This window comes from Annulohypoxylon maeteangense (genome assembly GCF_022496945.1).
Source record: "Annulohypoxylon maeteangense strain CBS 123835 unplaced genomic scaffold GGS22scaffold_8, whole genome shotgun sequence".
Lineage (NCBI taxonomy): Eukaryota > Fungi > Ascomycota > Sordariomycetes > Xylariales > Hypoxylaceae > Annulohypoxylon > Annulohypoxylon maeteangense.
The window spans coordinates 705,222-731,506 of NW_025953255.1; the positions used below are offsets into that span (position 1 = coordinate 705,222).

The following is a 26,285-nucleotide window of genomic DNA, read 5'->3' on the forward strand; positions in this document are numbered from 1 at the left end:
ACTGATCATCGCCTACTGTATGGCATTGGCATCCTCAGCCTAGGTGACTAGAGGCCGAGGATAGCGCCGTCCTGCAGCAGGCTTTGTCTTGCAATATATTTCCATTTGCATCTTGACTAAAGGGAGATCGGCCCCCAGATCGATTGTCTAATAACAGTGGGCAAATAAGCAGATTTACAACCAAATTTGTTTGCCATTGGCCAGGACACGGATAGGAAATCCTTTACTAATTTTAAATATCGGAATCATGACAGTCACCATGTCACGGAAATTCAAGAAATACTGCTCAGGATTATATGCGGCCTAACCGTTTACTAGGCAGTATGAATGGGAAACCGAATTCTTGGGGATATGGTTGTTAGTACTTGTCGATGTTCGGAATAGCAACAGGAGAGGAGGATTCTAGATGATGGGCGGCGGGAATGTTTAGATTGCATACATTCATCGTAGATAGATTGCCTGGATTGTTCTGCTGCTTGACTCGCCTAGCTTCCTACTTATGCTAGGATAGTCGGCACATAAGTTTGGAAGTGTTGAGACACTTCCAATCGTTTACTCTCGGTCTCGACCGGGAATACTCGAGGGGCTGGATTACTCGATTTACTCGAGTATGCTACGCTTGCGACCATCTTCCTCTTCTTCTCTGCCTCTTATTTTGGGCGGCAGTCTTCAAACAGGAATGGGTGCAAAAATCGGATGGTGGTCATAATGGCTACCATTTGCCATTTTTATATTTTTATTTTCTCCTCCTCAAACCTTAGGGTATGAGGTGGTGATGGTAATTTTGCTGATAAAGGGGTGCATCAACAGTGTATGGGAGGAAGGCGCTGGTAGGTAATTTTGGGTTGGTGCTGTGGTGGTAATTGCACCGCAAGGCTCGGGGCGGCACACGCCAAAGTTTCGCGACCTGACCCAGAAAAATTCTGGGGCCGGGAAGAGCAACAAAGCTACTACCCCCGGTAACTTTATTACTTTTTTACACCTACCTTTCCAACCACACACAGCCCTTGAGCCCTGGAGCAAAAAGACAGAGGACAAAGCCGCCTAAACCGCCTGTACACTTTTTGTCGGCCTTTCGTCGCGTCGTCTTAACCTCGAATTATTTTTCATCAAATCCTCGCACACCAACCAATACCAGCTTTTGCGGGGCACATGTGCAGACAGGGCAATAGAAGTGCTCGCACATCACATTTAACGATTCTAGCTGTCTGTACTTTTATCAATCAACTCTCGACCATCGATCAACGAGGCTGCTGAGGTGGCCTGACCCATGTCCTTCTCGGAGACATAATTTTACCGTTTTCTCTGACGGGCTGGCTAGCACTCGTTTAGCGGTTCTCCAGCCACTGACAGTGGTATTGGCACTACCTAATCAGTGTACCTATTCAGTGTACTCAGTGTACCTACTCTGTCACTACTAGGTACAATACCAAAATGAGCGATGCCGACATGGATCCAGTAATGAGTCGGTATCCCAGCAAGCCTGGTCCTCCATCACCAACTTCAGCCCCAACTCCAAACAACAACAAATTTGGATCCCGGGATCGTTCACGAGATGCTGCAATGAAACACGATCAAAGAAGTAAAGGCTACGATAACGACGACCGCGACCGCGTCCGCGATCGTAGGGATCGTGATAGGTCTGATTTAGATCGCCGAGTCTCAGCTAGTAATTCGCATTCTAGACCATTTGCATTTCGGTCTCCCTCACCCAATTCTCGACGTCCAGGAGCCCACGGTAGCAGGGGTAGAGACAGTCGCGACGAAGCACCTTCTCAGCAGAATGACAGGCCCCGCAAGCCAGATGTAAGTCAACGTGGACGATCGCAAGATCGTGGTAAAAACTTGGAGGGCGACGGCTCGCGCGAGGCCAAAGATCGCCACCAGTGGGAAGGTCGCGGTGAGAAATTTGAACAGGATAAGCATCACAACATACCCACATCTCCTCGACACGGTCCTAGACGCAACGATTACGCGAGCCGCGGTCCAAGAGGCCGATCTTTTTCGCCAGCATCAAGGAAACGTCGTAGGAGTCGAAGTCCTTTACCTTTCCCACCCACGCGCCCGAAAAAATCTAGGCGAGAGCGTGAGCGGGACCGTCGACGTCGAACAGAGCGGGCAGAGAAGGCGGAGAGGGCGGAGAGGGATCAGCTGAAAAATTCAATCCCGCCACCCCCTCGAAGGCGGTCCCCCTCGCCTCAATACGACGACCCACGACCTAAACACGCCGACCGAAGCGATCCTTCCGAGCCGCATCGACATCGCCAGCGTAGCCGTTCGCCGCCTGATGAAGGAAACCCCGAACGTGATACTCCCCTTCTCCCCTTACCTAACCCACGTGGGGACTCTCAAACTCGAGATCGGAGTCACTCGCCGCTATCTAGCTCACGACGATCGTCTTTTTCGCACGCCCATTCACCTACTCGGCCACTTGACGGACCGCATCCCGGTTCATCAGAAGCTGGGTCACGTTCTCGTCGATCTTCCTTGGAGCATCCCAGGCCCGATTTTCCGCCTCGATCACCCAGAGAGCGTGGCTCTCGTCGGTCTCGTAAAAAGGGCAAATATCGGGAAGACGTAAGATTCCCCCCAGGGGGTCACTTGGCATCTGGTGCAAACAGTATCGAAGTCAACATGTCTAGACGACTAGAGAACAGAAGCGGCTCTAGTACTAGTGCCCAAATACCTCCGACTCGCCCCGGAAACTCTCAGCATAATGACCGTCGATCCGCCCACTCACCTACACGGCCTAATTCGGGCTCCTCTTTTCATGAATCACCGATGTCGCAATCGCCTTATGGTAATGGTAGATGGGGTAACCAACGTCAAAACTCGCCTCATAGGTACAGTCAACCAAAGCGTTCCAGACGAAAGTCACATTCTCATAACAAATTTAGCCAGCACCCTACGCAACGTCCTCAAAGTAGCCATGGTCCGCCTACTGGCCCCTCGGGTCATCATGTCTCAAGCCAATCACCACCGCACCCACCCACCGGGCCTTCGCAATCTTACTCTCGCGGCCGTAATTTTTCTAGGGGAAGTTTTCGAGGTAGCTCACATCCTGCTCGAGGTGGCTACCGAAACGTGGTAGGCCCCGAAGTCACCCCACGATCATCAGGTACTGGTAGGGGAGTCTCCGGCCAATCTGGGGATAACACTCCTCGGCATCATAGCCCACACCATGCTACGTCGAATCAGTCCGAATTTTCCGGGCCAAAAGAGGAAGAGGATGACGATGATAACACAACTCGGACGTCTAGGACTCTCCATAACGAAGACTTGACGGAAAAGAATGCTAACGAACAGATGCCACCACCTCGACCTCCGCCCACCGCCCCCACAGGCCCCGCAAGTTCGAAGTTCAGCTTCGCTTTCAAAGCCGCGAATAAGGCTCCGGTTGCGACCCCCAAGCCTGAAATTTCGCAGAAATTCAACACGGCTCCTAAAAAGGAACCACTCGTACTTTCCGATGAGCGAGACAGAGAGCGAGACCGCGACCGAGACCGAGATCATCGTGATCGCGATCGTGACAGGAACCGAGAGCGGGACCGGCATCGGGATAGAGATCGAGATCGAGACTTGCCGAGAGACACACCTAGAGAGCCTGCTTCTGCGAGAGCAAGATCAGATTACCATGCCAACAGAGGTCCGCCCGAGCCTCCGAAGACGAGGAAGGTGAAGAGAATACAGCGTAGGCTGAAACCCAGACCCGAATTACCACCTCATCTTGCAGCATCCGATTCAGTATTTTTCAGAAAGCCTGGCAACGAGTCGGTCGTGGGATCTGGCACGTATGGTAAAGTCTTCAAGGGGCTTCACGTGTACACCAACAAGCTCGTTGCTTTGAAAAAGATACGCATGGAAGGTGAACGAGATGGCTTCCCCGTTACCGCAGTTCGAGAAATCAAGTTGCTACAGTCCTTGAAGCATCCGAACGTCGTCAACCTACAAGAAGTGATGGTTGAGAAGAATGACTGCTTCATGGTTTTCGAATATCTGTCTCATGATCTGACCGGCCTATTAAACCATCCATCGTACAAACTTGATGCTGCGCAGAAAAAACACCTCGCACTACAGCTATTTGAGGGTCTAGATTATCTACACAAACGAGGCGTGCTACACCGCGATATTAAGGCGGCAAACATCTTGGTTAGCAGCGATGGAGTTTTGAAACTGGCAGATTTCGGCCTGGCTCGCTTCTACGCCAAACATCACCAACTCGATTACACAAATCGGGTCATCACCATCTGGTATAGATCTCCCGAGCTATTACTGGGTGAGACACAATATGGTGCCGCCGTGGACATCTGGAGCGCAGCTTGTGTCATGGTAGAGATATTCACACGCCATGCAATTTATCCAGGTGACGGCGGAGAGATCAATCAGTTAGAAAAGATATATGCCATACTTGGTACGCCGAATAAGGTTGATTGGCCTGGTCTTGTCGACATGCCTTGGTTTGAATTACTGAGACCTAGCTATCGGCGACCTAATGTCTTCGCGGAGAAGTACAAAGAACGAGTCCCGGCAGCTGCCTTTGACTTGCTTGCTGCCATGTTCCAGTACGATCCGGTGAAGCGTCCATCTGCAGCCGAGGTCCTGGAGCATCCTTATTTCACGACGGAGCAGCCGCCGCCTAGGCAAGCAGTTGAGTAAGTACATGTCATATATCACCCTGTCTTTGTAGATATGCTAATTTTTCATCAGACTCCAAGAACTTGAAGGTGAATGGCATGAATTTGAGTCAAAGGCGCTACGCCGAGAAAAGGAGAAGCAGGATCGAGATGCACGGCGTGCTGCTGCTGCCTCCAAGGAAGGTGGCAGCCGTGATAAGGATAGGAAAAGGCCATCGTCTACACACGATTCCCAACGAGAAAGCAAACGTCCTCATGTTGACGGAAAACCACCTCAGCTAGATCGGGCTTCTAGTTCCACCGCTATACAGTCCGGCGAGCCTGTAGTGAGTGAGGCTGTGACAGAGTAGGACGTGTCGGCAACCTCACAGAAACCTTACGGGATTCTTAGCCTCTGTTCATCCGGAGTCTAATATTCGGATTCTCTAAGACGATTTACATGCTTTTCCTAGATAATGGCAGAGAAGAGTGGCGGTTCATATTCCCAACTAAGAGGTAGTAAAAGGCCATTTGTACAAAGACTGGTCCCCTGGACAGGCGCTGTCGGCGCTTGGCGGATCTATGGCCATTTTACGGTAGGAGGAATTACAACGCATTGCGCATGGACACCAAGAGCTGGCGAGAGGGGATAATTCACATCAATATGTACGCTTACGTAATTCGGCGGCTTTGATAGTGAAATGGAGTATTAAACATAAATGGCTTTACTAGTAATTAGTGAAGTCGTGATAAAAGATATGGTAGATATATCAGGCTGTAAAACATGTTAACGCAATCCGCTTGCCTTCATAACCCCTCTTTCCTTCCCTTCCCTCCCTTGTTTCCTTATTTCCTTCTTTCCTGAATGAAATATTTCTCATACCCGTCCCCGACCTCACTTCGGCCAAGCCCCATTCGTGCTCCCGACAGCAGGCCAGTTGCCCGCACGGTCCGTGCCTAGGTAACGCCCCTTGATCCACCAGATCAGTAAACTGGGGATCTGGAACCCCCCCATCTGTCCCACGCCCCGGCTCGGTCCAAAGGTCACGCCGTACATTACCTTCGGGTCGACGATGTATGGCGCGACTGTGCCGGAGAGGAGGTATGAACTGAAGTGCGTCATTAGGTGCCGCACTTGTCGGTCGGCGTAGACCGCTTGAGGCGGCTCGAGGGCGCCGGCGTCGCCGAGGACGAAGATGTTGCGGTGCGAGGGCATGCGGAGGGTGGTGTCTTGGAGCAGACGACCTGGGGAGGAGGGGGAGAGCAGGGAGGAGGGCGCGAAGGAGGTGTTGGGTTTTGCGCCGTAGGTGGGGATTAGCAGGTCGGCGGTTAGGGTTTTGCTTGTTTCTTTGCCCCCGCTGGTTACGGTGATCGTTATCTCCTTCTTGCCACTGGAGGTGCTGGGAGGTGTGGAACTGGACACCACGCGCGCGTTGCCGATGTACTCCACCCCGAGCTTCTCGAGCTCCTTTTTCGCTGTTTGACGCACGCTTTCTTTTAGTCGTGGCTCGAGGGGGAGGACGTCGGTTGATAGAAGCGTGATCTTCTTCTTCCCGCTCTTGCTGTACGCGGCGCCTAGCTCCCCTGCGAATTCGACGCCCGTTGCGCCGGCGCCGGCTACGACGATCGAGGAGGCGCTGGCGATTTTCGTTCGCAGGTCGGCGATTGCGGCGCGGGTTTCTTCTGCTGAGCCTAGCGCCTTCCACGGCGCGCCGTCGACGTAGCTGGTCCCCGTCGCTACGACTAGAGTGTGGTACACCACCTGCCTCTCTGTCCCGTCGTTCAGCGCCACGGTGACGGTGTTCTGGTCCGGATGCAGTTGCTTCGCGGCGCCGGCTACAAACTCGAATTGCGATGCGCTGTGCGGGTACCCGGCGAATTGCGACTCGATTGGGAAGAGGTACCGGTCTTCCGGGATCGAGTGCTCGGAGGTGGGAAGCACGAAGCGCACGGAGGCTAGACCCCAGTAGAAGTGCGTGTGTGGGGACACGAGCACGATGCGTAGGTCCGGGTGATTTGGTGCGGTTCGTGAGACCAGGTGGTGCGCTAGGGGGAGCCCGGCGAGGCCGGCGCCTAGGATCACTATGGTTTTGGTCATGGTGCTATAAATTTTAGGGCAATTGGTGGATATCCGATTTTTCTCTTAGTCTCCTACTACTTGACAATGTGTGCGACCAAGGTAGGCTTGTGTTCAACTTCTTCTTTTCATTAACACTTTGGGGATGGCCCCCTTATATCCTCACCTAGCTCGAAGCCCATCGGGATGGACGAAGACACCGACATAGTCTACCTTCACTATTATGCATAGTCGCGGAAGTAAGCGTTACACTATTTTAGATCAGATTGAAACATGAGATGGCTAGACAAATCGAATTACGAATCATTTGTAACTTGGAGTCTTTCAGTTACAAATTTTGTCGGAGCGGAAGTTGGCCTGGATGTTCTTTAGCTCGGCTCTCGGCGACTTTTTATTTTCGGACAGGGACCGTCTGCGGCCTAACGTTTGAATCGGGGTATTGTTGGCTCCGTGTTGTATAATCCAGCGCGGACCGGGCCTATCTATTTTGGGATCCTTCCATATAACTGATTATTTGCTATTATCTTGCAATTTCCGATGGGATTTTTTATGAAGTCTCATTATATTAATTTCTACCAAAGATAACGCCCATTTGCTTTGAAAAGCTATCCTGACAATCTAAAGTGTTGAATATACCTGAGTAGATAGGTAGGTACCTATAATGCGGAGAATTTCTTATTTCTTGACATCGTCGTGATCAGTACTGAGGATGACGTCTTCCCATTCCTTCATATTAGCCTCAGTCCTTGCGATCTTGTCCTTGATAACCGCTACTGCATCGGCACCAAGCACGAGCCTCATAGGGATCTCCTTGCCCTCAGCAGCACCGGTCCTCGTCAACACATCGACAATAACCTTGGCACCCTTGACAACATCTCCCGGCTGATTATTATCAACGCTGTTAAGTCGGGCTTTAGTCGCCGCTACGACAGTGCCTTCGTACTCCTTGGTCAGCGGGTTCGCAGCCACCAGACGGTTACCACCGCCTGTGTTAAGGAATCCCGTTCGGAAGTATCCCGGCTCGATGATGACGCCAGAGATCCCCAGTTCCTTCCCCTCCTCATACAATGACTCCGTGAACCCGGTCATCGCGAACTTTGTCGATGCATAATATCCGGCACCCGGACCGCCCCGCCAGCTACCTAGACTGCCAAAGTTGGCAATCACGCCCTCCCGTCTGGGGCGCATGTGATGTAGGATGTTGCGCGTCATGTTTATGACCCCTAGGACATTGGTGTTGAATAAATCAAAAATCTCTTTAGGCCTATTTTGATATGTCAATACATGTTTAACTCGACTGAGTCCTCATTGGCAAAGACTTACGAGGCTTCCTCAATTCCAGCTTCTAATATGTACCCCGCAGCATTGATGCAGTGAGTGATCTTCCCATAGGCGTCGATCGCCTTTTGGAACGCAGCCTGTATGGTCGCATCATCGGCGGTTACATCGAGAGCATATACCAAAGCGCCGGCTTCTTTGAGATCGGCCATCTTGGCAGGGTTGCGCGATGTAGCGACTACTTTGTCTCCTCGTTTCAAAGCCTCGAAGCCGATGGCGCGGCCAAAGCCGTTGCTCGCTCCGGCAATGAACCACACGTTGCCAGTCATGTTGTTTTTGGTGGTACTGGGTCTTAGTTTTTGAGAGTAGAACCTTGAATGAGGTGATTTAGGAATATATGAGAATTGCTGTAGTTGAGGGTTGAAATGCGGTCTGAATATGCGTTGGGTGTTGATTAATCTGAAGAAACAAGAAGTTGATGCCATGGTCGGTTTGATTGTCCCTTTATACTTTCTTCAGTGTGGACTTTAGCTATATTTAACGGCCGTCGCCGCGATGCTACGATGAGGTTCATCCTAAAGCCGAATTTCCAGCTTAAGGAAAAGTCGATTTCGTTTGGATACAGGTGCTAGGTGTAGAGTGCTCGATCACATAATCCATTTTTCGGAGATGGAGATGTGTCAGGGTAGCAGCAGCAATGATGACAATGATATGTGTAGATGCGGTAGAATTAAAAATAGACGAAGTTGGAGATAGAATAGCTGATGTTAATCACCGAATGTCAACTAAATTCAGAGCTGAAATTTTGGTGGGAGTCGGTGCTAAGCAGCCATCGGCGTTAACCATCATCACCGACCGCCACTGCGATCAACCCAATATGCCCGTTCGACCCATTCAAGATCTACAAAGACCTTATCTCCGTGGTAAACACTCACAGAAATTTAGACGAAATACCTAACACTGCTCTTGCATATGCAATCGCTCTTTATCTCCAGGCACTTCACAATGCGGAGAGCCGTCGCATACGATATATGAAAGTAGTCGTCTGCCCGTATTCCCCTTCTCTCTATGAGCGAAGTCCCATATATTGGAGTAAACCTATTGTGATAATCAGCGAAAAGCCGACAGTGCTTGATATGACCCCGGATGCCCCCAAATACTCGTCCGTAGGCCGCGCCACATGATTTACAGTGCTGGATCACTGTCTCAAAGCGGCTCGACCATTTCAGATAAGCCTATAGACTTCTCGTTGGGTTGGATATTACACGGGCGGGTTGTCTTTTTTGTCTAAGTGTATCTATATAGACGGCCAATTTGTCGCAAGTAGGTAATAGGGGCTGTATGGAATAAGTAGCGATATTTGATATTCGACTTAGAGTGCCATATCAAGACAAGAAAGCTTTGATAGCCTTGAGTAGACATCAAATTTCAAATTCTAATATGAATAGTAAGATGACCAAACTTATGAATCTACAAGATATCTCATATATCAAGTTCACCTAAGCATGTAACATTGATAGAGCCAGGTGAAAGGTCCACAACCAACCGTAGGTCTGGTAGTATAACAGTTTCCTTACCTTAGATACCTAGTACCTACTTTCGTAAGATGTGGGTTTGCCGAGTGTGAATATATGTTAGGTCTTGGGTGAAGAAGCTTCTTCTTGACCAATCAGAATATTGTATGAAATCGTTTTAGGAATATATCCCTCCGCCTAGCTCTTCAAGCGAATTACCCGGTTACTCCCAATCTACGGCAGTTTCCTTTGCGAACCGCTTGCATCTTTGCGCATGGATTCCCACGTTATTTCACCGATTTTCCCAAGTCGAACATGGGTAGAAGAGCGTGGTCTATGTTTCTTCACCGGAGTGTTCGAGATGTATAAAGACATATCGTTGTGTGATCTGCAGGTTATTTCATCCTTGCCTGATGAATATTAGTTTTTTTCTCCCAAAATCCTCAATTTCCCGCTTGTCCTCTCCACCTAGAATCCTACCTCGAGAGAACGGACAAGATGCAGTGGCGCTCTCTTGCAGCTCTGGCAACGCTCTTGTCGGCGCGCGATGTCGCCTACGCGCAGCAGATGATGCGATTCTCATGCTCGAAACTCACGATCGAGCGTCTGGACCCGCTGGTTTCCCCTGGAATGATTCAGTCTCCACACATGCACCAGGTCGGTGGTGGTAACTCATTCACAGCAACTATGGCGCCTGTTGAATATGACCCAGTTGAGAAATCGACTTGTACTTCGTGTAGCTTTTCGGAAGACTTTTCGAACTATTGGACCGCAAACTTATTCTTCAAGAACCGCAATGGGACTTTGAAACGTGTACCGCAGCTGGTGAATATGGGTCTCAAGGCCGACGGCGGGTTGACCGTGTATTATATCCCGCCGTATGATGGGAAGAGCAATGTCACGGCATTTAAGCCGGTAAGCTCAGATACTGCTGACCCTTGAAGCCTTGAGCGTATTCCATCGCCATCTGGGAAATAGCACTCTGATAACGTATGTTGAAATAGGGGTTCCGCATGCTAGTTGGGGACGCGACGCTACGGCAAGCCGAGGGCCAGCAGCGCCAACTTTGCCACCGATGCTTTGCTACGGTCAACCAAGTGCCTTTCGGAGGTGCGCCCTGTACGGGTGACGATACGGCTTCCCTTCCGCCTAAGATGTGTAGTGGTGGTATTCGCACGACGATTACGTTTCCAACCTGCTGGGATGGCGTGAACGTTGACTCGCCCGACCACAAGAGCCACGTCGCATACCCCGAAACAGGAACATTTGAGAGTAGTGGCCCTTGCCCAGCCAGTCATCCCGTCAAACTACCACAGGTTGGTGAAGTTCAATTTCATCTCTCGATCCGTTGAAATTTATTTATTTATCGTTGGGCGTTAATGAGCTAAGTCAATAATCTCAGCTTATGTACGAAATTATTTGGGACACCCGGCAATTCAACGATCCTGATCTCTGGCCCGAAGATGGGTCCCAGCCTTTTGTGTATAGCATGGGAGACGGGTAGGTTCCTATCCTTCCCGACTATGTGTAGAGAGGGTAGCTAATAATAATAAACATCTAGTACGGGTTATGGCCAGCACGGCGACTACGTCTTCGGTTGGAAGGGTGACGCACTGCAACGAGCTTTAGATGCGAGATGCAGTAATGACCGGTGCTCAGAGCTTAAGTCGCAGACTGCGGAAGAAGCGATGCGGTGCACGCTCAATCAAACCGTCCCCGAGGAATATGATGGATGTAAGTGGCTTTCCGTCTAAGCGAAGGCTTCATCCGGTCCCCGGCTTTCGTACCTAGAACGCTGACATCTAGCTAGGGTTGTCTCAACTTCCTGGAAACTGGACCATCACTTATAATTGAATTGGAAGTGGAAACGGATTGGATACGGATATTAAGGATACTGATTTGTATCAATTTCAGTTGAATGAATGCTCTGCTTTTCATGTCCTTCGAATACGTCGCGGAATTGATATTTCGCTGTCTTCATCATCTCTTATTAGAGGTAGTGAGTTAAGTAATGGCGATTTCATCAATTCGGTACTCTGTTTTCGGCGATATCGTTCCATAGACCGATGGAATGTTCCATACTAGTGGTCACTGAGATGCGACCCAGTCTACCGAGTAAGATGTGCAACAATGTGATTAATAACCATCCTCAGGCTTTGCCTACTTGGAGAGCATGTTGTATGTAATTGTTTATTGTATGTAGTTTGACTGTTTGATAAATTTCAAGGTCAATACCTCCTAATGTTTTTGAGTTTCGTTAATGAAGCTGATAAGATAAGGTTTGATAAGATAGAGAAAGCACCAGGTGGAAATTTAGACCCCACAATAATAATCCGCATTGGGGAAAGATGTGGCTAATGAAATGAGGCGCATAGCGTGCACTCCACTAAATTTGGCAGCTACAACCCTGTGAATGTAAAGCTCCAACTGGTTGTAGCTTCACGTTTTCAGCTGTTTAAGATCAATTCCAACATAGATTCGACACTTAACTTTTGACACATAATTATCTACTTCGCGAAACCTCGACATCACCCTATCAAGTACTATTCTTGTATGAAATCCGGCGACACTAATTATCTCATTATCTCATTACCAAAATATCTGGTCAAATGCGCCGCCTTCTGATTCCTCACCCACCTACGTGATCGAACAACCATCGAACGCGATCGCGCTGCGACTGAATTATGCCGGCATCATGGACATCGCCAACGCGTCAGATCCTTCCCAGAAGCTTGGCGCAGCAAATAACACTCCTATCGCCGACTTAAATCCAGAACTTTCGAACCCAGCGTCTCGTGCTGTCCGTGGTGTTGTCACTATCACTTGGCCCTACAGCTTCGTGAAAGGCACCTTTTCATTCGTTCTCGCCGAGCCTGATTTTCGTCTTCGTCGAAATAAAGGACAAGTTCGCGTCAATTTGACGGGCGCATCTGCTAAGGCTGCCAGTGAGAGTGGATTGAGTAGTAGTGATGAGGTCATCGTAAGCTTGGATGGTGCCGAATGGGAGCCGGAACAAGTTAAGAAGCGCCAGAGTCTGCCAGGCGCTGGGGTTGATTGGCAGTTGAAGTTCTCTGAGAAGCTTCTGCTTCAGGTAATGAATGACGTCTCTATGTAGGCATTAGGATAATTACTAACTTAACTACTCTCAGGTCACCTTGGTCGAAACTGGGGAAACCAAATTTATCACTGTCGAGCATCACTCACCGCCAGCAGAACCCGAACCCCGAGCTGAAACGCCGCCGGTCGAGACGAGCCATGTGGACGATTTTCCGACTGAGAATCTTGAAACGCTCACACCACCTAGCAAGACACATATTGCAAGAATGAAAAATGGCGAATTCGAGTCGCCAGCTTTCATTAAGAGAGCACGAATGTCGTATGGGTCCCTATTCGAAGATGGATATGATATATTTGAAGAGGATGGCGGGGTGAGAGGAAGAGGAAGAAAGAGATCGAGGTTTGGCCGTGAAAGTGGTGCATGGAAATATGCCAGCCAATCTCCTAGCCCTGAGCCAGCCTTACCTGAGAACTATGATAGTTCGCCACCAAGACCAAGTATGACCGACGAAGGATGCCAAACTATGGAGATTGACTTCCCTATGCCCTCACCTATTCCTATTCACATAAATTCTCATCTGGGTACAAATGCTGAGGAAGCGCAACTGAACCCGAATCTAACGCCGAGAGAAGAACAAGTTGCTCAGCCCCGACAAGGTATGGTGGATCACGGCGTCCAAGGGGCCTTCCACACTGAGTGGTCGACTACGGCACCTGCGCAGCTCCCACCTTTTGTCCCTAGCGAAGGGCTTCCTGATGATGGCTCCGAGTTGCCTGTATTTCACCATACCGATCAATTTCATACTGGCAGCAATGATTTCCACCAAGGCTGGGACCCTAGATCTGTGGAACTTCCTCCTACAACCTATCTGCATGCTGCCGAGCAACCACTACCTAGTGATTTTGTGGATGGATATGATAGTCACAGACCTGATAGGCTTAGTGTTATGAGACCTGAGAGCCGTACGCGCTCGCCAAGTGAACCCAGCAATCTCGCCATTGACCCTACTGAACAAACTCTCGGCGGTCTTCCGAGTGATGAGCAGAATTATCCACTTCAAGGTCTCCCGCAAACCACCGCTTATCCACCTTTAGACCTTGAGAATGAGGAGCAAACTAACTCGATAGAAGGGGCACATCTTGACTATCCTACATCATATCTAGATGAGAGTCGGTCTTTCTCCCAAGAACCTATCACTGTCGGGACAACCCCATTCGGCCCCGGCGTTCCAGCAGCGGTGGACGCAGGATCATCTTTATGGACTACGATCAATGACCCACCTCAAGTCACTGCGATGTCATCGACTGATCGACTTGGTAGTACCGAGGGCGAGTCAATAGATAACGCAGTTGTCATAGACGAGAGTGATTCGGATGATGACCCACCGCCTCCAGTAGTTGCAGAAGACATAGGTATCAAGGGTCATGCTGACGATTTGAACATGTATGAGGAGGCAGACGCTGAAGATCGAGTCGACGCCGACTATTCGGAAGACGAGGAACCGGAATATGAGGCGGACGAAATTGGCGGTGATTATGATACAAGAAATTATACAGCCCCGGATGACGACGAGGATGATAGCCACGACGAAGATTTGCGACCGCATCGTCTGGAACCCGAGTTTGACGATGGTCGAAGTTGGGAAGGGGAAGGAGAAGAAGATGAGGACGAAATCGAAGAGGAAATCGAAGACGAGGACGCAGATCGTCACGATTACGATAGTGAATATGATATGGATGAGGATGATGCGGAACTTCAACCATCGCCTCTACCTATGTCACAATCGACACCTCAGGTTATTGACCTCATTTCATCATCGGAGGACGAAAGCGAAGATGACGCAGTTAACCAGCCGCAGCCACTATCTAACCTAACTAATAATACTGGACTACGAATTCAACCGGAATTTATACCGAGTAACATATCAGCCGAATCAATTGCACAGGGCGGGCAAAGTGAAAGTGAAGAAGACGAGGGTGATGAAGCTGATATTGAAGCTAATATTGAAGATGAGAGTGATGATGAGGAGGAAGATATGGATGATGAAATGCAAGATGACATCTCGGCTCATTCATCTGACGAGCTAGAACCCGAACAACCATTCAGCGAAGAAGATGGTATGACGGAGTTCTTAGAAGAGCGTGCTGTTGCGGTAGAAAGTTCTGAAGACGAAGATATCGAAATGTCTTCTAATGCGGATCCTCAACCGAACTCCACTGTAGCCGAAAATCCGCCTATGAACGATTTTTCTGCGGACCAAAGAGGACCACCCCAGCTTAGTAGGGCAGATTCTATCTTGGCTGGAGAGGATGATGGCGATGACAGTATAAAGGACGCTAAGGCTGAAAAGGATGAAGTTATGGCTCCACAAACTGCGGCTGAGGGACTCGATATTTTAAGCCGAGTAGTAGAAAGTGAATCGAAGGCCAACAGTGAGTTAGCAGGACTCGAAACCATGCGCGACGATATCGTTATTACTTCCACGACGTCACAAGCTTATGAATATACAACGGATCTAGCGCAAGGCGCAGTGGAGCAGGGTGAATATGAGACTCGAGACACCCAGCAAGACGAGGAGCCAGTCGAGCTATTGCCGAATGGTATCTCGGATTCGCAACCTGTGGAATTAGATGAAAATAGGCAAGCTGAATTTGCTGCGCCATTGTCTCCTTCCTTGACACATCCACTCGCGCATCAACTTACCGATGAGAAAATGTCGGTCGCCGCGATACAGGAGACTACCACAAGTACAGAGTCCCAAATACCACCTAATCAGTTTCCAACACCCCAAGACACCCAAGCAATGGGGGATGTCACAATTCTCGAACCCCCAGTTGGTGATTTAATGGAGGTCGACACAATTAGTGAGGTCAATAACGCAGCCGAGCTCGTGAAGGATACTATTCATAATATTCCATCTTCAACTCAGCAATCATTCGACGTGGAAGAACCTTTGGCAGTTGTGGAGGATGTTTCAATCCATGTTGAAAAATCACACGCGGACTCCACCTCAGCTTCACGACAGCAGACCCCCCTCGAGGACGCTGAAGGAAATAGCACGCCTCTTAATAACTCACATGCCTCGTTAAGTTTCCAGACTCAGGTCAGCGCCGATGAAATGGCACAAGGGAGCTTCATTGAGTCTACTTCTCAGATTACGAGTGAGCTCGAGGCAAGAACCGATGCACACTCAGAACTCGAAGTCGATGCACATGGTGCTGACGTGTCGTTTGCAACGCAGATGGACGAGGAATTGCAAGCTAGTATCTTGGAATATTCTCAAGAGTTTGAGGAAGTTGCACATATCGAGACGCCGAATGAACATGAGATTGGCAATGAATCCGATAGTTACGACGACGAAGATAACATCACTGATAATGAAGACGAGACTCACTTGGACTCTGAGTTGCGGGATCTGGTCTCAAGAGGTCCATCACCAGAGCTTGGGAACCAGATCGAAGAGCGACAGGGAACTCGGCAAACTATTTCAATGGAGGAAGTTGATACTCCTGAAGAAGTATCACAAGTAGACCCGAGTGTGCAGCTTGCGCGAGCTGCAAACACCTCTAAGCGACAGCCAAGGCAACATGATATAACCAAGACTACTTATGCAAATGGGAAAAGGCCGCCTACCGAAAACTCTAGAGTTGCCGCGGAGGATCCGAGTGTGCAACTAGCTAGGGCTTCTTTTAACATGGAAGAAGAGAGCAATTCGATGACAGCAGCCAAACTGAAGTTAGTCCGCCATCTCCGGGATGAATTGCCGGACTGTACATCTCTAAAGGTCATACGACAACATCTTCAAAAGAAGCTAAGCGTGATAGCCATCGCCATGATGCAACCGCCGGATCCACAGAGAGCTAAGGGCGGTCCGCGTGAATTCATGATGTCGTTTACTATTACGGACTATTCAATCGGACCTTATTCGGTCGTGGACGTGCAGCTCTATCGACCACATAAGGAGACATTACCTATTATCAAAGCCGGCGACGTTGTGCTCCTCCGAAACTTTACGGCCATCTCAATCCATAACAAGGGATTCGGTCTACGCACAAACGATGAGTCCAGCTGGGCTGTTTTCGACCAGGAAGGCGAACCACCCCAAATCAAGGGCCCTCCGGTCGAATACAATGGAAGGGAGATGGCCTATGTGGCGCATTTGCGAGCTTGGTTCAACCTACTCGACGACAAAGCGAGAGAAAAGTTGGAAAGGGCCAACAAGAAGATAATTGATGCGGGCAGATCTAAATAAGGACGAAGCCCACTGATGTCTCCATCGTGGACTAATGTCTTAATCATTTTGCTAGAGTTACCCATTATTCAGTTCTATGTATGTGCATTTAATAGCTTGAGCTAGATTCACAGGTGTAGCAGGTTTAGGAAGGGAAAAAAAGTGGCGATGGGTTTAGTCCGGTGCTATGGGGTATTAGAGCTAGCATGCTGAGGCGTTGGTTTTAATGATATGGCTTTTTTAATGTCAGTATATTTGACATTCTGTAGATATTCGCCGACATAATGGATGATTTGTGAGTTTCGAATTAAGCTCTTAGACATGGATGCTATCTAGTTTCTTGACAGTGATTTGGTATTTTCTGATAGCTGATAGCTGAGATCAATTCTCACAAACCGTGCACCACTGGACTTCGTCTGAGGATAGCATGTGCATAGTTCTTTGCTGTTAACACCAACCCGCGAACGCGTGATAATCGTTAACATTCTATGAACTTCTTGCTTGTTCCTTGGAGTACATATGCGTTCCAGCCAATTACGTTTCGTTTTCCGGCAAGTTGTGACGATCGATGCCGGGGCTTACAACCAACTGCACGGGATTGTGCAGAGAGGTGCTTAACCGATGGCCAGTTATGAGTCACATGCCACCAAGAACCAAAGCAAAGTTTTCCAAGTTTCCTAATTTCGTTTCCTCAATTATCACTATTGAAATTATTTTTAAAAGCTAGGTATGTATATTGAGAACAGTGAAACAATTATAACGATCACAAGGGGCAAGTTACTGGGCGAGAAGCCTGTACCGTTGGCATAGGCAGCAAGGTTCTTAATTTTTGGCGCCACCATAGCCTAGGTAGGCTGCGTGCAGGAAATCGTACGTCTTACAGCGACAAGGCTGGCAATTCGGTTTGTAACTTAGACTAAGCTGCTCAAATATAAAAAGAAAAAATTTTCATTCCTACCACAATCAATTCCCAAGGACCCTTCAGTGAGATTTCAACGCGTGGAAGTAGAGCCTCGAGAAGCCATGGCGGCCTTTGGCAGATACGAGCCTAATTACGAAGATGATGGATTTTCGAGGGAACCGAAAACGCCCGGCGAAGTGGTGATGTGGTTTGGGAAATTCAAAGGCACGCAGTTGGAGAAGCTCGATGACAACTACCGATGGAAAATCTACCGTATGGGTCGAGAAATACCATCCAACATGGTATGTACACGCTCATGTTCACGAAGCAAGATACTTATACGTAGGTATGAACTAACGGAATCTATCGCATAGTTGAGAGAGTTCAGAGACGTACACGATCGATACACGGCTTGGCTAGACGAAACGCGGAGCCCGCTATCAACTGAGGTCTGGTTCGGGCAGCACCGAGGCCACGAATTGCGGGTCCTGTACGCCGCGCCGAGGAAATGGAACTGGCTAGTCAAGAATACCGTGTGGGGGCCCGAACTCGTCGGCATCGAGAAGAGGTTCATCGCTTGGAGGGCAAGACACCCAAAGAAACAACCTGCTTCTAGGGCACGACCTGTCATCTTGAACCCGGTTGGAAGGAGGCTTGGACCTGCCGATGATAGGGTAGCATCGGACAATGATGAGTCTTATGATAGCGACGATGGGTTCGTCGTCAGTGATAATGAAATGGACGACAGCGATTGGGATGAAGATGAATGGAAGGATGACGAGGACAGTGAGGATGTGGAATACTTTACGGATGGGGAAGTGTCGAACGATGAAACAGCCACTCTCCAAGATGAAGAGATGGCTGAAGCTCCATCTGACCGTGACTTTGATTCGGATTCATCGATCTCGCTGCCATCCGTGGCCGAGATCGCACGGCGATCAGCAGCCAAGAAGACGCCGACCAAATCCAGCCCGCCGTTGAATAACCGCCATCATCCCTATGCCAACTCGACCCCGATCAGACCGAGGTCCACCCGCCATAAGTACATTGTCACCGACTCAGACGATGATGAAGACGACGACGATATGCCTATTACCACGCCCTCTCAAAGCACGGGAAAGATTCGAAAGACATTTGACTTCACAGCCGACCCGGAAATAACACCCAAGGCCAACTCGAGTCGTCGCGTTACCAGCAGACGAACAAATCAAGAAGATAGTCCGAGTCGAGGATCAAAGAACCTTCAGTCAACTGTCATCACCCTGTCGTCCGACTCAGAAGTAGAGGCGCCTTCTTCGTCTCTCAAGATTCGCGGCCAGAAACTTCCTGTCCATATCACCGACACAGAGACGGCTGATTCCGACGACGAGCCTCTGGTCCCCAAATTGCGCAAGGAGTGGGTGACCAAAGCACGGCGGTGAATGCGTCGTACTTTGTGGCGTATTGGGTGGCATGCCCATTTCCTTTTTGGTGGCGTCGGGTTTCGGTGCTCTGATAGAGTATGGTGTTGCACGGCGCTATTATTGGCTTTAGATAGCTTCCTACGATCCTTAAGATAACGAATGAATGAATGAATGAATGAATGAATGTACTCTGACTCGTCAGTACCTAGTATCTGTACCTCCTAGGGATATTATGTGATATGAAAGGTACATAAGAGACGCGCAAGACATAGGTACATGCAAGACAACGCCTGTCACATCGGGTGGTTGATTTATTTTACCTCTTCTACCGTGAAGAGATTTCAGGAGCACAACTAAAATTGACAAGGAGCGAACCATCAAGGGAAAGTTGTAGTACTGGGCAAAAAGTCAGGATTCATCGTGGGATACGAATTCTTGCAACCTATCACCGAACAATGTCAACGTCATCAAGGTACACGATCTTTCGTGAACCTAGGCAGCCCGGAAGCAGCCCGGATAGTGCTCGTAATATCAGACACTGTGTTAATACCGCGATTCGGCGTATTATGGTATAATTAGAGCGCCCGAAGTCCGAACAGGGTTAGCCAGCATAGCCCAGCTCAACGTGCGCGGGCACTCCCGCTTCACGGAATCCCGTGTCGATCCTCAGTTGAATCCTAAGAGGTCTATACCGTGGCAGCGTGGCCGGCAAATGCCTTTCAAATTAGAGGATAAACTTCTGGTAAGTTTACGAGAACCTAAACGAAGATTTCCATCCCAACACTTTACCAAAGGAGCTTGATCAATGTTGAGGCCACGGTTTGACGTCACCTCCAATGTGAACTCCGCTATCAAAGTAGTAGTTCTTAACAAGGGTGCATGACGATAGAGTCAGGAATTGATCTAAAGCAGAAATGCAATATCACCTGCAGCCGAAGACTTTTCGGAGCATCGAGATGGAAGCAAACTATGATCGGAAATGAGAAAAGTCCTCAGTTTAGCGGACCATTCCCTCCGCTCTTTGAAGGTGGGAACGAATTAGGAGATAGGGGCTAACTTGTGGCTTATGCGTACATGGACAGATGCATTTGAGGCTTGCACACGACCTTCTGACCCAAATATGAAGCAAGATTGGTGGAGTACCCGGTAGGAGAGTTTAATCGAGATCATAATGATGAAATCATTGATACCGGTCTAGACCGGGTCCTGAACCTCTCCACAAAATAAACGCTCAAAAAGTCATGGTGTCATTGTGGATACCGATCTAATCGATCCTCCAATTGAATCTTCTCTTTCGACATTTCCCCTGCAGCGATCTAAGTTTTTCTGGAGAAGAAGCTCCTTGTCTGATGGGATTTGATTGGTCAAGTGTTCCCGAAAAGGGAATTCATACATCATGTATGTCAATTGTCCGCTTCAAGGTTCTAAGCAAGCATATCCGAATATCATCTCTTCTCTAACGATGTAATCTGTGGTACGTTTCGATATCAAATCGAAAACATTACCTACCTGGGTATTCCCGAAGTTGATCATGATGAAATGTCCACATTGAAATTATCATGCAAGAATTATCGCGATTATGGATGGCAATTCACATGTTCGATATACCTCGGTGTTGGTGTTTGTTAGGAGTTGTTCCTAAGTGGTGACGTCAGAGCAATCCAGGGCAAGCACTTAGTCTAATAGCTGTTCGTAGTTTCTCATCCGGTGGTATGGGGAATTGGATGTTGGGGGCCATGTTTGACATGCGAGTAGGAACCCGACAAAGGTTGAATAGATGATGACGTACTGTACTTGCTCACAAGACGTTCCTAGTGCTGTCCTTACGTGCTACCGAAGTAGGTGCCTAGGAGAGAGGGTTGGACGAATCCATATTAATCAAGTGCCGAATGATGACAAACAACTTTCTCAGACTCTCCTTATAAGAACCTCTCCATCTTCTTCAATTCTCATCTCTTTTCCATCATCATCAACACCAGCAACTTACATTTCAACTACCAAAATCATTCAATCACATTCATCAATCAACAACCAAACTCAACCAAATTATCACCATGGACAAGATTCAGAACGCCGCTAACTACGTCACTGACACTGTCAAGGGTGCTGCCAACACCGCTTCCAAGGAGGCCAACAAGGAGGTTGCCAAGGACAGCAACGCCAACCTCAGCACTCGGTGAGAAAACCACTCCATGCCCGCTCTCTTTTTACAATGCTAATACATCTCTTAGTGCATCCGCTGCCAAGGATGCCGTCGGCGACAAGGTCGATGAGAAGAAGTACAACACATCAGCCGATGTCAACAAGGAGGCCGCTAAGCACTAAACTCGTCAATGTTTCCAACTCCAACCAAACGATTGTACGATTGAGATGATCGGGGGGACATGTTTACTTGGGCGTCTCGGGACAGACGGGAACTTTCTTTTGTCGAGATGGCATGGGACAATGGTTTCGATTCCCTAGAGATTCAATATTCTTGGTCAGGCTCTACAATACCCCTAAGATAGCTTATTACAACTTGTATTAGCCAAACATCAACCATACATCTTACCTCGTGCTCCATGTCGTCTTGATTCGTACCATACTAACTAGGCATTCGATAGAGTCGCGGTTGTTAAGTCAGTTTCATCATGGACTCAATTATTCAACTCTAGTCAATCAGTGCAATAATTCTTGCTGATGGGAATTACGCTGTTACTATGCAACTATCGTCTACACAGTCGGAGATGTAAACACTGCGTAAATTCATACGGTATCATTATTTCCCGATTAGGCAACTCTGTTGGTCCCACAAGTGCGCACGGTCCTCGAAGGTTTTCGAGCTTCCCCACTCGAAATTGTTCCAGAGTGTCTCATCTCAGCTCTCTCCCAATCCCAACTTCGATATTGTCGCATCCCGCAAAAGATCTTGTTTTCTTTCAAACTCGTTCACTATCAATTGAGATTATCTTTAGTTCACGATGGCTTCCTTCAAAGACACCCTACCCCCAGATCTATTCGACCAGACCACGCTGGTCTCACTAGCCTCGACCCTCGCGATTCTAGCAACCGCCTACCTGCTGTCCCTCTCAGCCCTCGACCGAGCAACGCCGGGAAGCCATCGCTTCCTCTTCATATGGCACGCGTTCGACGCCCTGATCCACTTCACCCTCGAGGGGAGCTTCCTCTACCACTGCTTCTTCTCCTGGATCCCGCTCTCCAGCGTCTCGAACCCACACGCGCTAGCACCAACCGCGCACAACTTCCTCGGGTTCACCAGCCGCGCCTACGGCCCGCAAGCCGGCGGCGACAACCCGTTCGCCCAGCTGTGGATGGTATACGCGAAAGCGGACCGACGATGGGCTGGCGCTGATCTGGTAAGTCTGATATAGTCACAATCATCTTCTACTGCCTCAGATTGCTAATATAACAATCTCAGTCCGTCATCAGCCTCGAGCTGCTAACCGTGTTCGTGGCCGGCCCGCTGGCCTGCTACATCTGCTACGGCATCGCGAAGAAGGACCCGCGCACCAACATCTGGATGATCGTAATCGCGACCATGGAGCTCTACGGCGGCTTCATCACCTTCTGCCCCGAGTGGCTGACCGCGAACCATAACCTCGACACGAGCAATTTCATGTACAAGTGGGTGTACCTCGTCTTCTTCAACATGCTGTGGGTGTTTATCCCGCTTTACGCCGTTTGGGTCGCTGTGAAGGATATCAATGATGCTTTTGTCGTTAGGGCGAACGCTGTGGAGGGTCGGAAGACGAAGTGAACTGATTTGTGAGGGTTTGCTGGTCGGGGGAGACTGGTGCTTGAGTTAAATAGGTATGTTGTCTGGTATTTTTACGTCAGCGCGCGTGGATGATACCCATCTCTACTATCTTAGCCATTATCTGCTATCAGTAGGGTGTACTCGTATTTCATAATTTATATCATTATTCAGCCTAGGTTTTCTGGTGCAATATAAGACCTGTACACTGTCTGCCCTCGATGTAACCTATTAGATCCTGCTTGGATAGAAGGTCGCATTTTATTGGCTTTAGATTTACGTGGCCACCGCAGCCTGCATATTCAGAACACCATAAACAAATCAGATATGCATTTGGTCCTAAGTTTCTATGCCTTGCTAGGTATGCGAATAGTGTCAGGAGGCTGTGTTAAGGGCTTAGCTGAAGGTTGAGATCGTTCGGATTCTCATTATAATGGAGTCCTTTAGCATCCAAACCGAATATTCCCCATATATTCAAACGTTCTAGCTAAGGTTTACCAGATTCTACACCTATGCCGTTATTCGCATCTAACGTGGCTCTGGCCACCATCGTGTGCACATATGTATTTGGCTTTTTCGCTATTATTTTCGTGGCTATTCATCTATTCGTTCGTTTACATTTATTCGGGAAATTTTCGATAGAGGACATCTCAACGTGCTTCGCGCTCATTGTAACCATGGGCCTAATCGGTCAGATTACTTGGGCGGTTGTCGACGAAGGTCAAGGGGAGCATATGGCTGATGTAACGCGAAGCCAGTTCGAATTAACAGCAAAGGTATGCTACATGACGATAGAGTATATTAAGTTTGACGAGCCTTTACTAACCATGTAACACGACTGGCTCAGTCTCTACTAGCTAATGAGGCTTTATGGGCATTAGTTAACGCTTGCATTCGTCTTTCCGCCTCCCTCTCACTCCTTCGGATTTTTGGCTGTGTCCATGCATTTAGATACCAGGCAAACACTTTTATGTTGTTTACAGCGATACACGGAGTTGCTGCTCTAATTGTTGCCGTCTCCATCTGTCATCCCATTCAAGCATCGTGGGATCCGCAAGTTCAAGGCAGCTGTGGCGATCAGACTGCTGCTTATGTTGGCCTAGAAGTCGGCGGCCTCCTCCTCGACACGTATATTCTAGCTTTACCTGCTCGTTACGTGGTTAGGCTAGATATGCGCATAAAGCGAAAATTTATTATACTTTTTGTGTTGTCAGCAGGCGCAGTGTAAGTACGTACCTACCTACCTAGCTTCTTATATTATCATTGAAATTTGTTATGATAAGATGTCCATCATTGACACGGGTCATAGCGTAATGGTCATTACGGGATTTCGCATCGCGGCTTTACATAGGGTTAACAGCTCTGATTTCAGCTACGACCAAGGTTACTTGGGGCTGCTGTCTACATTAGGCGCGCTCCTTGGCGTTATTAGCTGCTGCGTGCTATCCATTAGGCCTTTCATTCGTTATCTACAAGGAACCTTCAGCCGACGTCCTACAGATACTGAAAACCATGATACAATCCCACTTGAACAACAACAGGTAGGTAAACACCGCGACGCTTTTGAAGATCATCGATAGAGCTTTCTTAATCTTAACTATTTCACATAAAACATTAAGAAATTATCGTTAGCAACTACCTTGGAGAACCCATGAGCTTGTGCTTGGTAGTCAAGGAGGCGTAACACGGCCTCTCATGTACTGTACCTAGGTATAACACCTAAGAACATTCACTCTTAGCAGCCGGTAACATAAACCTCATGTATCGTAAACATAAATCATAAGTCTTATAAACAAGGCTCAAAACAACTTACATCCCAAGACGTAACGCCTTTCCTCCTCCTTGGTATACCTACCTAGCTTTATGTTCAGGAAACCAAGTCAATTCCATAGCAAAAGAAATAGGGGTAGAAACTGACCTATGTGTGGCGGTCAAAAGGATCAATCAACAACTTCTTCAACCGTCGGCTCCCTATAATCTTGAAAACGAACATGACGTTGTCCCGACTTCCCCGTAGGGGGGCCGTTCGCCCCACTCATCATTGCCTCGCCCATGGCCGCCTGTTGGGTTGAGAGTTCCATCAATCGAGCTATGGCACCTCTCATTTGCCCCCCGGCGGGAGGAGGCCCAGACTCAGGACTAGGCCCCCGATTACGTTGGGATGAGGCCCGAGGATCCGGTGACTGCGCGTTATGCTGCTGATTGAAATTCCGATCCACATTCTGATATATGTTCTGACCTACGTTCTGACCACTGCTCTGACCACTACTCTGACCATTACTCTGACCATTATTCTGACCCCTATTCTGACAACTCTTTTGACCACTATTCTGGCCACCGTTCTGACAACCATTCTGACCACCATTGTTCACAGCAAAGGCCCGAGCAAGCTCGGATCTGGGATATGAACGGCGTACAGACTCGATATAATGACAGACTAGTTCTTTGGAATCTGTGTTGCTATCCGCCATCGATTGCAGCACCTCCCTGATCTGTGATTCTAGATTGGCGATGTAGATCCGTAGGGAGTGAACGTCGTCGATGTCGACCATCCTGGCGTCAGTGTAAGGAACGGCTGCGGTTGATGTGGGTAGGGGGTTGATGCCGTCGGAGAAGTGATGATAATGGTTATGATGATGATGATGGTGGTGGTACTCGTGAACGTTCGAATGTTGATTGGACTGTTGCTCCCACTGCTCTTCAAAATACTGTGGCTTGTTGAGAGGAGGCTGAGGGTATCCAGCGTGCTGAGGTTGGGGTTGGAACGTATTTGGCTGAGGGTACTGTTGGAAGGCAACCGGCTGTGGTTGTGGTTGGAATGGGCCTTGAGGGGGTTGCTGCTGGAACGGGTTGTTGGGTGGTTGTTGGAATGGATTCGGGGGATGATGTCGCCCGCTTCGAGTCCCTCGGTTGTAATTTGGGTCATAGTTCTGAGGTTTACCTTTATATCTCGGATTGTAATTGGGTTGAATATAATTGGAGTTGGTGAATTGGTTATTGAATTGATCTTGCATTTCATCTGAATCATCAGAGCTATCTTGGTCACCATGGTGTTGAGATGTGGGATTTCGCATGTTGTGGTCGTTATAATGGCTGCTAGATGAGGCTACGGCCTTGCCCTTCCCTCTTCCGTTTCTCCGTCCCCTTCTCATCTTGAGAAATCTAGGCTTTTCTTTATAAAGAAATTCAAGATAATATGAACTCTCTTGAGTCGATTGAAATTAAGTTGAAGAGATGTAGATGGCGCTAGAGATGCTCATCTAATCTCATTTTCTTCTCACGAGTCCATTTGATGACAAGACTCTTATATAGATATAGCATCTTTACTTTTGTTCTGGAAATCTATGTCTATTGTATATCTGTTTAAATACAATAAGGATCTGTCATCTCTGTCTTCTTTGTTTCCATCCTTATGAACAATACTTCATTTCGCTGTCTATGAGAGCCGGATCATCA

At 48.5% G+C, this 26,285-nt stretch overlaps 10 protein-coding genes across 10 annotated transcripts; 7 read left to right on the forward strand and 3 right to left on the reverse strand.

Annotated features, from left to right (window-relative positions):
• Positions 1-722: 722 nt before the first annotated feature.
• On the forward strand, positions 723-5,342 carry GGS22DRAFT_139406 (Pkinase-domain-containing protein). The gene is made up of 2 exons (XM_047958675.1): positions 723-4,652; positions 4,708-5,342. The coding sequence occupies exons 1-2, from the start codon at positions 1,435-1,437 to the stop codon at positions 4,982-4,984; spliced, it is 3,495 nt and encodes a 1,164-aa protein (XP_047818968.1). The 5' UTR covers positions 723-1,434; the 3' UTR covers positions 4,985-5,342.
• A 1-nt stretch (position 5,343) lies between these two features.
• GGS22DRAFT_139407 (FAD/NAD(P)-binding domain-containing protein) lies at positions 5,344-6,840 on the reverse strand. Its single transcript, XM_047958676.1, has one exon. It carries the CDS (start codon positions 6,709-6,711, stop codon positions 5,509-5,511), a length of 1,203 nt encoding a protein of 400 aa, XP_047818969.1. The 5' UTR covers positions 6,712-6,840; the 3' UTR covers positions 5,344-5,508.
• Positions 6,841-7,232: 392 nt separating this feature from the next.
• On the reverse strand, positions 7,233-8,684 carry GGS22DRAFT_162866 (NAD(P)-binding protein). Its single transcript, XM_047961277.1, has 2 exons — positions 8,014-8,684; positions 7,233-7,954 (listed from the first exon to the last, which is right to left on the reverse strand). The coding sequence occupies exons 1-2, from the start codon at positions 8,451-8,453 to the stop codon at positions 7,366-7,368; spliced, it is 1,029 nt and encodes a 342-aa protein (XP_047818970.1). The 5' UTR covers positions 8,454-8,684; the 3' UTR covers positions 7,233-7,365.
• Positions 8,685-9,870: 1,186 nt separating this feature from the next.
• Positions 9,871-11,365, forward strand: GGS22DRAFT_162871 (uncharacterized protein). The gene is made up of 4 exons (XM_047961278.1): positions 9,871-10,397; positions 10,487-10,982; positions 11,044-11,216; positions 11,293-11,365. The coding sequence occupies exons 1-2, from the start codon at positions 9,981-9,983 to the stop codon at positions 10,832-10,834; spliced, it is 765 nt and encodes a 254-aa protein (XP_047818971.1). The 5' UTR covers positions 9,871-9,980; the 3' UTR covers positions 10,835-10,982; positions 11,044-11,216; positions 11,293-11,365.
• Positions 11,366-11,942: 577 nt separating this feature from the next.
• GGS22DRAFT_162872 (uncharacterized protein) lies at positions 11,943-17,031 on the forward strand. The gene is made up of 2 exons (XM_047961279.1): positions 11,943-12,589; positions 12,687-17,031. Exons 1-2 carry the CDS (start codon positions 12,178-12,180, stop codon positions 16,790-16,792), a joined length of 4,518 nt encoding a protein of 1,505 aa, XP_047818972.1. The 5' UTR covers positions 11,943-12,177; the 3' UTR covers positions 16,793-17,031.
• A 445-nt stretch (positions 17,032-17,476) lies between these two features.
• On the forward strand, positions 17,477-19,183 carry GGS22DRAFT_139460 (uncharacterized protein). The gene is made up of 2 exons (XM_047958677.1): positions 17,477-17,974; positions 18,047-19,183. The coding sequence occupies exons 1-2, from the start codon at positions 17,795-17,797 to the stop codon at positions 19,091-19,093; spliced, it is 1,227 nt and encodes a 408-aa protein (XP_047818973.1). The 5' UTR covers positions 17,477-17,794; the 3' UTR covers positions 19,094-19,183.
• Positions 19,184-21,051: 1,868 nt separating this feature from the next.
• On the forward strand, positions 21,052-21,618 carry GGS22DRAFT_162875 (glucose-repressible gene protein). The gene is made up of 2 exons (XM_047961280.1): positions 21,052-21,251; positions 21,307-21,618. Exons 1-2 carry the CDS (start codon positions 21,130-21,132, stop codon positions 21,398-21,400), a joined length of 216 nt encoding a protein of 71 aa, XP_047818974.1. The 5' UTR covers positions 21,052-21,129; the 3' UTR covers positions 21,401-21,618.
• Positions 21,619-21,896: 278 nt separating this feature from the next.
• On the forward strand, positions 21,897-23,195 carry GGS22DRAFT_162876 (Emopamil-binding protein). Its single transcript, XM_047961281.1, has 2 exons — positions 21,897-22,431; positions 22,494-23,195. The coding sequence occupies exons 1-2, from the start codon at positions 22,036-22,038 to the stop codon at positions 22,830-22,832; spliced, it is 735 nt and encodes a 244-aa protein (XP_047818975.1). The 5' UTR covers positions 21,897-22,035; the 3' UTR covers positions 22,833-23,195.
• On the forward strand, positions 23,088-24,463 carry GGS22DRAFT_139484 (uncharacterized protein). The gene is made up of 3 exons (XM_047958678.1): positions 23,088-23,605; positions 23,677-24,053; positions 24,139-24,463. Exons 1-3 carry the CDS (start codon positions 23,342-23,344, stop codon positions 24,407-24,409), a joined length of 912 nt encoding a protein of 303 aa, XP_047818976.1. The 5' UTR covers positions 23,088-23,341; the 3' UTR covers positions 24,410-24,463.
• A 306-nt stretch (positions 24,464-24,769) lies between these two features.
• Positions 24,770-25,981, reverse strand: GGS22DRAFT_188435 (uncharacterized protein; the record flags this gene model as incomplete). The annotated part of the gene is made up of 1 exon (XM_047964726.1): positions 24,770-25,981. One exon carries the CDS (start codon positions 25,979-25,981, stop codon positions 24,770-24,772), a length of 1,212 nt encoding a protein of 403 aa, XP_047818977.1.
• Positions 25,982-26,285: the final 304 nt, after the last annotated feature.